Below are 15113 nucleotides of genomic sequence, written 5' to 3'. Positions count from 1 at the left end.
CCAAGGCAGCACAAAGAAGAAATAATAAATGAAACAGAAATACTCATACTAAATATATGTCAGAAGAAAAGGGGCAAGTCTTTTACTCTGAAATCAGAGTTTATGTTGACACTTTAAGCTCTGTCCTTAAATCAAACCGAGCCGAGCCATCAGTCCTGATCCTCTCGATTGTTACTGAAGTACCGAGGATTCTTCCAATGACGAGGCATATTTCCACCCAGCCCTCCCGACTGTAAATAATTTTTAACGTATGGAAAAAATTAAAACTAAAATTGTACAGAACTCAGTGTGCAAAAATTAAAAAAAAAATCTCTCCAGGATTCAATGTGGATTATTTGGAGAGTGTGAATATTGAAAATTAAATTGTTCATAGTAGAGTGTTTTTTTCTACACAAGTTATTTATATAATTATTTGATACTACTACTCGAAAAATTTGAAAAAATTTTTGCTTTGTTAAATAAATTGAATAAATATCTAGGTTTGGGGAATTTTCAAGTTAAACTTAAAAAGTTTTAAACAGAAATAATATTTTAGAAACGGATGAAATGACGCTCGTGAAATTTGAACAGCAATTTGCCAGCTTAAATTGAATAAATTTGTAGGTATGGAGGAATTTTCAAGTTGAATTTAGAAAGTTTTTTAACGCATTTGAACATGCAACTGGTCAACGAATTTCGTTCTCCGTAGAAAACGCAATGCATATTAGACGGTCAGGAAATCAACAAAATTGCACCGGTCAACGCATTGGAAGTTCTGCCACAGAATTTCGTTCTTCGTAGTAAACGCAGGCCATATTAGACGGTCAGGAAAGGGAAAATTTTTATAATTCAACAGTTCGGGGTTATTTTTGTCAGTTGATGATTTCTGTGTTAAATATGTTCAGATTCCATTAGCAGTTATTGCTATAGGCTGTAGTATTAATGCAACCTGAATATCTTATTCCTGGTTCGGCCAGCGGGCCTGCAATAACTTATTCCTGTACAACTTAATTGAATAAAAGAACCTTGCATGTCAATTAGAAGTCCAATACAAGCACCGCAATAAAGTCGCTATTTGAGCTGCGCAATTTGTTCGAATGCCGTAACTTTCCGTTCAGTTAAGCCAACGAAGGATTTAACATTTCATTGTGCTTCTCTGAATTTATACAATGGGTGAATTATAATTTTCGCTTATTGGAGTTCCTTGAAATTATAAAAATCCCACTTTATTCAGTAGTTAGGTTAAAATTGACCTAACTCCGGAAATTTTCTTACAAAAATTCACAACTCTGGTAAGAAACTCGGCTTCAGGTTTTTTATTCATTAGTTGTAATTTTTATATGGAGATCACGTGGCGTCGACCGTTCCTATCTAATGCTATCCGATGATTTAAAGATAAAAAAGTTCTCCTGATTATTAAATAAAAAAAGGAAACTCTGGTTTACTCTTCTTGGAATTTCAAAGAAGTTTTTTCTAATTTTTGTCTTGATTTCTCCTTCACGAGCTAAGCCACGTCGCAAAAGTTTCTTCGGACCAGGGGGCAACCTGTGTATATTTATCCTACGTGCCGAAGGATATCTTTGCCAAGCAAACTCTAGGAACTGAGAGAGAGAGAAGGACTTAAAGATCAGCCTGGAACATTTTGAAAATATTTGCCCTGATGTGGACCTGTCGGGGATACAAATATACTTATCATTGCTATGCGCTCTTCATAAGAAATACCCGATACTTAGTAAAAGGTAAACTTAGTTTCGGACCCTTAGAAAAATTACTCATTGAATGATAAAAATTTCTAAAAATTCTGATTTATTACCGTCATAAAAAAAATAAAAGATTAGTTCCGGCTTAATAAAAATGATGATTAAACGATAAAAACACAAACAAAATTCACCAGAAGAACACGTTCCTGCAGACGAGATAATAAATAATTTGTTTCTTCCCCATTCAATTATTCAAATAATTAAGGCTAGACTTCTTCATTCAACTCGCTCAGCTCCACCACGAAGACGCATAATGAACCCCACAGTATTTGCGCGTGAAATAATGAAATGAATTTCAGGGGGCTCCGTAATAGTAGACATGCGCCCACAAATTGCAAGGTACGATGGAGCAAAATATTGCAGCTATACACGCGCGTGTTCACCGCCCTCGATGTTGCTTGCCGTTCGCAAGGTCGAAAGAAATTAAATTTGAATTTATTAAATTTCATTAAATTCTATTGCAAAGTTTAGATGCAGAAGCGAACGTCGCTCGTCGTAGCTGCAAACAATTCAGTGCAGCAGCGACGTTGGTGCAACTCCAAATATCGAGTAATTCAATGAACGAGTGAACTGTAGCAGTGCGCATAACTTAAAATCATGCATAGAAAATCTAGGGAATATGGGTATTTTATTACTTTTTGCATATATCAATGACATGAACTTAAATCGTAGCTGGTGATTTTGAACTTTTAATTTGTCCACATTATAATGCCATAAATAATGCTGATCAAGTCTTTATATTTAATGCTGATAATGCTGATTAAGTCAACATTTATATTGGAAGCAAGCTTGGATGTTTGTGATGGAGCACAACCATCACATGAGAAATACAAATACGGTAAGAATGCAGATTCGGTCCTGCATGACTTGTGAAAAAAAAAAAACTTAAACACAACAATTTCTGCCAATGCACGACTCAAAATGGAAGTAAATTTTTCGATAAAAATTAATCAAAAACAAATTCGTATAAGAAATGAAGAAATTAGCAACAACATAATTGCTCATAAACACAAATGAAATTAGAAATCGTCGGCGAACCGTAATCTTGTTTTGATGTTCATTACGGAATTGCCGCTAGTACCATAAAAAATATTATATAAAAACGTGAGTCGAACGAAGGAACTGAACTGAGTCGTACAAGCCCTTGATCATCATAGATAATGCTCATTATCTTCTATGTATATATGATATTAACGATATCCATAAAATATATCTCCAATCTCCATTTACTAATCTCCATAACATGATAATATATAATTAATAATAGCGATAAGAATGGTAACAATAATAATAATATATTTATTAGTATTCTAAATATGCATACAGATATATAAGCAATTTTCATCATAATTCATCTCAACCAACCCTCCAGCTTTTTGACCCTCAGGTCCCGAACATCACCGCCTCATGCGAGACAGAAGGTCGGGTTTTTATACGTCACGATTCTTAGCGAAGTAGCCTAGCCAAATAATCCCGTGACCGTTGATAAGAAATAGCGGGGCAATAAATCTTCCGAATAAAAGATATATCAAGGAACGAGGCCTTGCAGTCGGAGGACCGACGGTATTTCGGGTCCTTCATAAAATCGGAAATAGAACTCGAGACAAAGGAACATCTCTGGTCGAGAGACAATGAGATGCCGCTGAATGAAGTCGGCTGGGTCGCTATTCTGAGTGAGCTTCAGTGTATACTTTAAAGCTCACGGACAAGAACTGCATGATTGATGACTACAGTCGGGGATTTGTATGTAATAATTAATGACTTAAAGCGAATGCTGGGTAACTGTGCGTTGTGATGAATGACACAGCAAGCATAGGGTAACGGCATGTGGATAATGTTGAATGACTTCCAGCGAGCGTAAGATAAATGTAAGTAAAAATGAATGAATATTAGCGAGTGTTAGAAACTGTGGTTGATAAACAACCTGCAGTGAGCGTAGAGTAACTGGAGGATATGATGAATAACTTACATATATGTGTGCTCGGCATATACATTTAAACTTTACTTCTATAACGACAAGAAACCCTACAAGATTTTTACAAATGTCAACAATTCAATGTGTCGTTTCAGTATTACAAATCCTTTAATTTATTTTAACGAACGTAGTCGAACGTAATATTGTGTCGATCAGATTTTGAAATTGCAAATCAACACTCTAAAAGGTTAAATATTTACCCAAGAAAAAAATTTGCTGCATTTTCCATCCGTCATACCTCCCGGTTTTCCAGTATATATTTTACAAAATTATTGACACGGGTTCGCTTTCGTATCTCGAGCAGTTCGTGCTTCGTTTACTGACCAGCAATTCACGGTTGGTTTCCTAATTCAAGGAATATAAATGAGGCTTACTGAAAAGTAATTTGTGTTCGGTGTTCTACCGTTAGAAATGAGTTTGCTTTACTAACCCAGCAGTAAACTATGCATTTTAGATTCACCGACTTTAGCAATCCGAGTTTGTTTGACCTCCTTCAGTAATTCCAGTTTGTTTTATTGCCTCAAGCAATCCGAATTACCAGTGTTTGCAGTTTCTGAGTTACGATGTGGATTTTTAACGCAATTTAGACTCCCGTTCCGTCAACACGTCATTTCCGGACGAATATTTCAGACGATGTCGTGTTTCTGCGCCGCCTTTGACGTCTACTAGAAAAACCTGGACACGTCTGGCCGACCGTTAAGCTTATTTTGCTACATGGGTATAATATTATTCAATATGTACCACAATTATTCAAATTATACTAGAAAATTTCCAAAAGCAAACAATTATTTTCGCCCTTCAATTTGTAAAAAGCTTCAAATTTAATATGATCAACTGCCATTTCATCGTTAATTAAATTGATTTTGTTAATTGTAATTTAATTTTTGACATATTTTTGATTATTTTCATACGAAAAAAACAGTCTTACACTCCATTGTTGTTTTTAAGGCCTTTTAGGCTTCAGTTAAGCTCACTTGCTGTGTTTGGGCCAGCGCAAGCGACAGTTTGCGCTAAGCTCAGGACTTAAGGGATAAGCACAATAGATTGCCGGCGATTAAGATCCCAATGCCCCCTGCTATCCGCATGCCGATTTCCGGACTGCGGATCATGGCACTGAAGCTGGCACCGAAATCGATACTGCAACACGTGTGGCTGCAGAAAATAACTTGCTTTTTCGGGGGATTGCATAGTTGTTTATACTTCTATTTCACTTCTTGCTGTTTTTTAAAAGCACAGCCAAAAACATAAAAACTCACCATATCTTTATAAGAGAAAACGTTTCGGACACCAGCTCCATCGTCAGTTCATCGCTAGCTGGTCTCCAAAACGTTTTCTCTTATAAAGATATGGTGAACTTCTATGGCATTGTCTTTGCTTTTAAATTCCTGGTTAACTTGCGATTGTAGCAACATCCCGCCTGACTTCTTGCATCAGACCACTTGAGAACAGTTCAATTTTGTGTTAACTTTGTCATACCCGTTCTGCTCCTAGGTAGTTAAACACCAGCCCTGTGCCAGTAAACAATAAACTTGAATCACAGCTTACTCCAGCCTCTCCCTAGCCTCTGAGTGTCTAGAAAACCTTTATTACCGCATTGTCAGATCAATCTTTACACGATTCAAGTAAACAAGTGAATTTAATACTTGTTCTTTTTATCTAGTTGATATTTTAGTTTATGATGTTGATTATTCTGAAGTTATTAGTGCTTTTGCTGAAAGTTCTTTCATCTGCTAGAGTTGCATGTTCTACTGTATATAGCAGCCGCCGTCGCTTCTATTACTGCCGCTGCTGCTGACAATCTCTGCGCTGCCGTCATGAAAAACCGCAATAAATGCCAAGACGGACGGCGGACGGATCACGAAATATGGCTAGCAATTGCCGTAGATTATTGCCGGACGAAGAACCTCCTACACAGAGCATAAATTTCTAGGATATCCTTTATTTCCTTTTACTTCTTGCCAATACTACACTATATCGCATGCAGTTAACATGAAGCTTGTGTACATGGCAGTGCCAATAGCAGGGTGGCCGGAAGTTGAAAATCCTCAAGAAATGAGAAGTTTGTTAAAGGTTTGAGCCCCGGCTGGTAATGATAATCATGCGATGTCTAGAAGCCTGACAAATATTCAAAGTTTACACTACTATATTATTTTACACCATTATTTTTTACCTTATTATATTACTTTATTACACTACTCTATCAGGTAAACTTTTAAGTAAGGTATAAGCAACGCACATGTCAGGCTGGGCGAGGAAAGACGCGGGTTTGTCGAGTTTTGAGACCTCTAAATTACAAATATTTATCATGCTCCGAATTAATTATAAATCAATTATATAATAGAATGATTAAACTCGATTGTGATCGGAATTCAAAGAGGGTAGGCATTATCTTGCGTTTCTTGATGTTTAAAAACCAATTAGATAAACAAGTTTGCAAGTTTCTACCAATTGTATGAGTTTTATCGAAATTCTATTCAAAAATTTTGAATTGGTATCCGAACGGAAAAAGTTGGCCTATATCGTCTATCTATATATGGCCTTGAACCTAACTTTAGAACAGTGCTTATGATCGTCATATTTTTTTCGAGAACTGGACTCGTATCGCATGAATTTCGCTTCGTGATTAGTTAATTTATTAATTCATCTTTCCCTTTCCTTGACTCATTCGTAATGGAAAAGAAAATTCTTTTTCTCCGGAAGCAGTAAATATGATCATTAATGAGATGGACACACACGCACAATCGATCGTTGCCATAGAACCGATTAATCATTGACTTCTAGATATCTGGACCCACATGAAAAGGCAGCTCACACTCAGAGAAAGCAATATGATTTGTCTAAATAGCTATTCACTTTTTATTCATGTGTGGGTTGTCCTGAAACATTTTGGCGTATAAGTGTCACGTGAAAAAGTAACTTACTTTATGGACAAAATGACTCATAATTTCCTGAGTGTGTAGCACGTTATTACCTTGCTGCAATTTTCACGAAGGGAGAAGCCAGCACAACGTATCAGAACGGAAGAAACTTCCCCAATATATCGGCAAGCGGGGGCTAATGGCAGACGCTCGTTAAGTGTCCAAGAAGTGAAGTACCGCAACGAACGTCATCATTAACAATGAACGTACACTATTATTGCAGGTATTGTGAGTCATGCCCAGTTATCGCTAGTACGAGGAGACTTTCACGCGTATTAATGACCAAGACGTGCATATATCAGCCGGTGAACGATCCGTTCCGTATTAAAAAATTGACGAATTCCTAATTAAAAACTATTTTTTATATTAAAAAACACTGGTGATTATGCCTCTTATGTAAAATTATGTATAGCAAAGTATTGGGGAAATTTTAGAATTATAATTGATTCAAATTTAAAAAAAAATTATACTAGTTTATTCGATGTGTGTTTACCTATTCTCATGAATGAAACTTCGTATAATACTTAAGCCTAGAATTTAATCAATTACTGATGAACTTTTCATTTGTGGAGGTATGAAGGCCTCTGAGGCCTCAAATGACTATTCATCTCAATTATTCTAGGAAGTTGAAGCCATTAAAGCAACCGAATGAGACTGAAATTATTCTTTAGAACTATTGCGTTCGAACACCGGCAGCATAGAGAGAGTTTTTTAAAAAAATGAACGATGGACCTTATTGAAAATTTTTCGAAGGCAATGAAGTACTACAGTATAGCAAAAAAATGAAAAATGAAACTGTGAAGAAAATGAAAATGAAAAAGAGAGACAAAAGAAGTCTCTGAGAAACTAACATTATTTTGTGCCAAACACATTTCAGTATAATGAACGTGTCATTCTTCGAGGCGTTGTGCCGACATGAAGGAAGTTCTCTCGCCTGATCTTCCCTTTTGTTAGGAACGCTACAAAACACTGGCGCGCTGCCGCTGTTTGCCGCAATTCGACTTCGGCAGAAACGCATTTTTTCCCCCGGAAAAAGCCTTACGTTGTATTCGGGGTTCAGGAGAAGAAGTTCCCAAACATGAACGGGCGAGAGAAACTGCTGATGGCTAAAGGAGGACCAAGCTTGTCAACGTAGGAAAAAATGAGAATTGTTCTCCGACTGAATAGAGCATCGACTCTCGGAAAAGAAAGAGAACAAATGGGGAAAAATTTTACTAGAATGAATTCGGAATCGACTGTCCGGATAAATAAAAAAATTCGGGCACCATTGCTAGGACGAAATCATGAAAACACTTAACAAAAAGGCGTTCACGACGCCAGTAAAAAGGAGGTATGACAATCTCATCATGATTCGGAAACCGAACCAATTAGCTATTATATTTTTTGATACCGTATTGTACATTTTATTGTACAATGTACATTGCATAGGAGTATAATGCAGTGAAAACTGCCTCAACGTACGTAAATACCTATAATGTCAATGAATATAAATATCAATCGAACCAAAATATTGATACATAAATCGATTAATTAAATTGTCAAACAGAATATGCCCATCTTATAATAAACGTCAATTAAGTACCACAAAATAACCCTCTTTAAAGAAGCCGAGCCTGATGTTGAATATAACCCAATAGTTTTAGCTGCCGAACTCGTTGATGTCGAAGTAATCAAAATAACAAAAAATATAACTCAGTACTCACTGCAGTGAGTGGCAGCAGAGAGCGCATTTTCTCGTGAACGAAAACGTGAAGTCACGGACGGACAGACAGTCGGACAGACGGACAGACGGAAATGGCGAGCACTATAGTGCATTTTTTCCGTAAATGAGAAAATGCGCTAAAAATTAAATGACGAATTAAAAAACAGCTGCTAATTAACGAACTAGCCTGTTTTTTATTGGCAAAATTAAAAAAAAATACTCACTGTTGACGACGAAAAAGCCGAGTACGGTGATGATGAGCCCAATTACGATGATGACGACGCCGCTGGTGATGATGAAGGTGATGACTTTACAGTCCTCTACAGTCCGCCTCCTCACTGTGATGTGTCGCCAGTCCACGACGGGACGGAAGCCTCCCACACCCTTCGCTGCTGGCTTCTTCTGTAGCGGGGAAAATAAATAATAGCAATAATAATAATAAAAATAATATTATTAATAATAACAATGTAAAACTTTAAATTAAAACCGTTGTAGGCGAGGTTAAATGTATAATTTTAAGCATCGGATTTGCTCAATAGCCGTTATTCGCCAAACTTTTTGCGCCAGAGGACGATTCTGACGACAATAAATTTAAAATCATTTAAGATCATGTTGGCGTATTTTATGTTGTGAGCGTATTTCGTACTGTGAGTTCATGTTGGCAATTTGTTGTTGGCATGATGACCTAATTACAAGCTTCAAACACAATGATACGAAATAAATTGTCGAATAAAAAATAAATTTATAATTATTGTCGGCGAAATGAGATTATTCCCGACGGTTGAAACAATTGTATCCCTGAACCCATCGTATGGGGACTTGAGGGATATTATTATTAACATGAAGTGATATTCGCACTCAGCTCAGGTAAACTAATTCTACGGAAATAAAATGTATTACTCTTATTTTTCCCACACAAACTCGAATCAAAAATATGAGCAAAAGTTTAGGCACTTGAATAAATCCAGCCCGATACAAACATATATCAATCAGAACATTTTATAATTACATAAATTTGAAATAAATATGATAGGATTTTATTAAACTACCTGAAAAGTTTTGTTCCATTCATTTTGAAGGATAATACAATGTCAAAAATTCTGAAATCACTCCAGAAAACGGTTCAACGTAATTTTAAGATAACGCATCAAAACTGTAATGTATCAGGTGCCGCAAACAAATAATTTCTGACGTATCCTAATCAAACTTTCATGAATATCTCGCCGCAATGTTCAAGTTCGTTGCATCTTTTTTATGATAAATAATAAATTGCATCTCTGAGCTCGGAAAAAATTCCAGTGAACGACATTTCTCGGAAATTTCGACAGTATGTGCGACCCTTACTTGAAGTCGTAGTAGCATTGAAATCGCAGTACTATTCAGTTTTCTATGTCTTATAGATCAAAATATGTGTATAAAAAAGATTAATTTCACTTGATAAATTTTACGCAATATTTGGTGCATGAATAAAGAGTAATATTCGTTTAATTCATTTACATACGTCTCTAAATGAGTGCAATTTGTTAGAATAGCACTGACAGCACTTATATTTGTGCGTGGTACATTGTAGTACATTCTTAAAATAGCACTATAACAGCACTTATATTTGCGCGTAATACATTGTTAGAATAGCACACACAGCACAATATTCACCAATGAATTTGCGTCAGACAACTTGCTACGCGGTTATTGGATATCTGATCGCAGCCAGCGCAAGTTTGCACGGCCGCGATGTTCGAACAATACAGCTGGCAGTTACATGCTCATTTGTTGCCATCAAATATCTGGTCGTTTGACCGGGACCTGCGTTTACGCTTTTACACGGCATGGCGTTTCGATTATCTAATCCTTTCGGCTTTCAATTACGTGGGAACATTACGGGCGGAAAAATACCGATACTAAAATTCTACACTCATAATATAGGGAAAAAGAATTGCTTATCGTAATCTAAGGGTATGCACCATAGCCGACGGTTAGCGACAACGTCGAATTTTCACGTCGAAATTTCACAATTTCGCTGAGGCTCGAACCTAAGTCACTGCAGGTTCGAAATACGGTGCACTTGGCTTCTAGATCAATGCAAGGTAGTATGCATGTATATAAACTGCTTTTATTCGGTTGATTATACAAGTCTTTACGCCTGCTGGGACAGGAAAGCAGTACAAATTGCACACGGTCCGATATTGAAGTTATATATATACACGCGCTATTGTAACCCATCATCGTACTTTATTACAGGTTAAATAGAGCACGATACCTCAGCCTTAAACTGTCCACTTTACGTGGCAATTTGAGGTCATGCAGTCACATAATTCCCATATTGCACTTATAAATTGTACGAAGTAACGTCTTACAAATTTTTACGTTTAGGATTCCTTGTTTCTCTAAAAACAAGAGTTCATTTATGCCAATCTACCTTCAATATCATGAAACTGAGCTTCTGTAAGATATACGTTACGATTAAATAAAATCATAAAAAATAATTTCTACTTTTCCCAGCACTTTCGTTATACCGGTTTCGTTTCAGCGCTCAGTTATAATGACAGTTCCTATAGTTTACGAATTTGGGTATTGCACAATGCACATCAAGATAGATTTATGTGTAATAAGAAGTGATGTATACATTGCAATAATTTTTTTACTATAAATCAGTAGAACAAAGCAGCGTTAAAAACCGTGGTCGCGTTCCCGCTTTACGCCTCAGAATAGCGCGGCACGTGTGCATGCATTATGAATGCACAAGTTCATCGCAAAAAAAAACAATTGGAATTTATTATTATTTTTTCACCTATTTAATGAAGGAGAGGTGCAAGCACCAGGGTCTTTGCAAGGTTTAAATGAAACAATCACATTCAAAGTAATAATCATACTTAATTATCAAGATGATTTATACCTTTAACTATCTTAATCCTTTATCATCTATAATTAGATGATAAAAATATGTATTCATAAATTGTAAATTAAATTCGTATTTCTGTAGGTCCTTCTCCAAGCGTCTTTACCCAACTTGGATTTTTAATAAGGGCATATTGAAAGAAATTGGAAGGGTACCAATTCTTTATTAATTTTAAAATAAATTGTACCATTTATACTCAAAGTTTAGTTTTTGTGTCGCCAATTTCATTGAATTTGCAACAATAAACGTAAGTGCAATTTCCCATAGACTTTCCACGTAGCATTTTTGTTAACCTTAGGTCTCCAGTTTTCTTTGCACCGAAGTTTGCCCGAAAGTTTATTTCTTACATTTAATTCTGGAGCGCCTTCGGAGCGCAATATTTCGTGAAGTTAGCTTTTGCTCCAACAAATTCTTTGATCATAATTAATTGGATCTGAAATCGTTTTACTGATATATACTATCAAAATAAGCACAAAAATTATATCATTCATTGTGTGATTTGAACTTGCAGATACTATGTTATCCGAAATCCGAATAACCTTAAATAAAACTAAGGAAATTTCGACTTCAAAAGCCAAAATTTCGAGCCTACAGTCAATGCCGTTATGTCGATAACGTTGACAGAGCACTAAAGTCGCCGGCTTTCAATAGAAACGATCTATTTAATGAAGAAAACTGGACCAAATCTTTCTAGCGCGACCATAAATCTACGTAGTCATCGTGCTGTTATCGAACCCTCCAAATCGTAGTTCTGACCAGACACAACAGCCATAATAGGGTTCTTACTTGAGACGAGCGGCGAGGTTGCTTAGTGGCTACTTACGTGTCATTGACGGTAAAGCACAACGATATATATTGATAGCAATGTACAAGGCATATCAATACTTTAGTCATTTCCAGAGTTGTAATATAAATTTTAAACTTGAATCAAATTATTGATAATCCTAAATTGAAATAAAAATCTTAAATCAGAAGAAATTTGACAAAGCGAGTTCATGCTTTCTAAATACACTGAACAAATGCAAATCTTGAAAATGACTTCATTAGAGTTATCACTCACCCGTTTCTCCATTTTAGCCATGTGAAGAAACATGTTGGAGATCTTGTATAGAACTGTAATAGAAGGAACGGTTTTCTGCCACAAAGTCGCGAGGTTAGAGTTTAAATAAATGCGATGGCCATTATGGAACCAATACCAAAAACATTCCGTTTAGGTACGTGAATACACTTGAAAAAACTTACGAGCACCTATGCACACAAATCCAACGCAGGGAGCAGTGCTAACTAATAAAACTGCCCATTCGAATCTGTGCCGAATATTTTCACTGTTCAAGCTTTAGTTTATGTGAGACACACTTAATAATTGCGCGAACTAAAACTTCAAATGATAGTCAATAGAGCGTTCCTCTTAGTTGTCAGCTATAACATGAAAAATTTGCATGAATTATCAAAATCTGTAACGAATAGATGAAGTAGCAACATAGAGTGCAAAGTAACAGGTGACAGCGGCAGCGCAACAGCCGCACAACCTCTCACTGCGATGACCGAGACTCGAATGCGCGGAACGCCGTCGGCGTCGTCAACGACTCAACGTACCTGGAAAACTTGGAAACTTCTGAGACGTTTTGCCTTTCAAAAGTTTTCAGTGTTATTCTTTAAAGCAGTTTACCCAGTCGTTGCTCTAGAAGTCTAGATAGAAGATTTCTTAGATTATATTTCGCTCGAATTCGTAAATGATTTCAAACATAAGTATTATCAATAGACGTAATACTCTTTCACACCCACATTTGATTTATCAAATTTTAATAAAACTAGGACCATTCCTTGGAAACGGCTTTCAAATTTGTGGATTGCATTACAAATAACTGAAATAAGTAGCATTCGAAGATTAATCCACTAATCATTACATCACTAAAATGAATATGCGCGCGAATATATTATTAGCAAAGCGTTGTGTGCATTTTATTTGCCTTCTATCTATAATTTATAGATATTCTTTATTGTTCATTTATTTTACCTGAAATTTATCCATGTGTGTTAATGGCTAAATTTACGTAGAACGAAACCGCTATGCATTTGACATATTAATTGGATCTACAAATAATAATATCCGGATCAGCGTAGAGTGATTTGACTTCATCTTTTAGAAATAAATTTCAATAGTGAATAAATGCTCTCATGATATTGAACAGTATAACAATGCAAACTTCATGCAATTAACAGGATTCAAAACAGAGAAATGTGTCGAATTAAGGTCTAAAAATTGTGCAATGATATGCAAAGCAATTCGATTATTTCGTAAATATATATACGTATATATAACCAAAAAAATTAACAATTTAATGTTCATTTATTCGATCACTTCTAAGGTACACAATCCACCGAATTTCACTGAAAAATTTTACAGAGATCACTAAATGAAGCAATTCTCTGAGACGGGTGATGTGCTGCCGAAAATACGGTTTTCCATTCGATTTTGAGACATTAAATGTCTTAAATCTCGACAAGCGAAAAATTTGAGAATTGACAGGAGAGTTCGGGCGATCAAGCGGTTCGAAGTTACAAAACATTGGTCTCTTTAGAGCATTTTCTCATTTACGGAACAAATGCACTATTGCATGTGCTAGCCATGCCCGTCTGTCTGTCCGTCTGTGACTTCACGTTTTCGTCTACGAGAAAATGCGCTCTCTATCACTCACTGCAGTGGGTACTGAGTTAGATTTTTTTCATTCATGGAATTCCCGTATCCACGGTTCAAGGTTCGTCGGATAAGGCAATCACAGATGCCACAAACAGAAGGCTCGGGTAGCCATCAAGCCACAGAGATAATGAGCTGCTGCACACCCCCTGGAGAAATCTGTTTCTTCTTGGATATCAGGATACGGTGGCAGCTTTGGTCTTGGATAGCAGGATACGGTGGCAGCTTTGGTCTTGGATAGCAGGATACGGTGGCAGCTTTGGTAATGTATAACAAGATAAGGAACAGGTTAAGTCTTGGATAACAGATTAGGACACAAAATACTTTAGAACACTACTTGGGAAGAATTATTATTTATTTTTTTATCAATTATTATTTATTATTGCGCATATATTTGTGCCTCCAGCTTTTCGTTCCAGCAATGGCTTGAATACTGTTGAAAACAATTTGTAAATTAAGATTGACTGATATTAAAACAATTTGAATCATCATGCCTCGTACTCTACCTCAGCCTTAGCAAAAGTCTGCTCCTAATTTCAGCTTCACTCTATTGAAATCGAAGCAGCGTTAATTCGTTGGATGCTATCACAGGCATTTGTCTTCACTAATACCTTAAACATTTTCTGCACCTTCGAATAGGGCGGCTACAACAGGTCAATTTTCATTGTGCTGCAAGACCCGTATTTTATTTGCATAAAATATTTGTCATAAAAATCTTCCGGTTTGTCTGCGAATAATAATTGAAAATGTGCTCATAGGCAATGAATATCATGTGCATTTCTGCATGGCGCGGGACATTGCCTACTTTCAGCTACCACTCGACATTTTGTTCTTTTATTAATTTTATTTATTATGTCATGTTTCTTGGCTGATATTTAATTGTTTAAAACTAAATTGTTAATTATTATATGATTACGAAGCTTTCATTTCGGGAGCTGGGAATTAGAGTGCTCAATCGAACTCATTAGAATTTAGTGGGATGGACATGCGACCTAAGACCTTAAATCCCCTCTTGATTCTATTCCAATTGCGAGCTCGATTGAAGTACCCGGTGGGATTTTCAAAGCAATTATTGCATTCGCGTTACTTAATGAATGGGTCTGCCAGTCTAACGATGTGAAGAAATCACCAAATCGAAGTGAATTGAAAAATAAATATCGATGGCGGGCAGTAACTCAGATATTC

General features: G+C 36.3%; 1 protein-coding gene across 1 annotated transcript in view; it reads right to left on the bottom strand.

Moving 5' to 3' along the window:
- Positions 1 to 12771, bottom strand: part of LOC108666484 — a 44712-nt gene extending 31941 nt beyond the window's left edge. The window contains exons 1-2 of the mRNA XM_018153370.2: positions 12291 to 12771; positions 8559 to 8736 (exon numbers count right to left, since the gene is read on the bottom strand). Of these exons, the coding sequence (XP_018008859.1) occupies positions 8559 to 8736; positions 12291 to 12323 (211 nt within the window). The 5' untranslated portion in view covers positions 12324 to 12771. The remainder of the gene's footprint in view (positions 1 to 8558; positions 8737 to 12290) is intronic.
- Positions 12772 to 15113: the final 2342 nt, after the last annotated feature.

This window comes from Hyalella azteca, unplaced genomic scaffold, assembly GCF_000764305.2.
Source record: "Hyalella azteca isolate HAZT.00-mixed unplaced genomic scaffold, Hazt_2.0.2 contig4728, whole genome shotgun sequence".
Classification (NCBI taxonomy): Eukaryota; Metazoa; Arthropoda; class Malacostraca; order Amphipoda; family Hyalellidae; genus Hyalella; species Hyalella azteca.
Note: the sequence above shows the minus strand (reverse complement) of the source record. Positions and strands in the feature narration are given on the sequence as shown.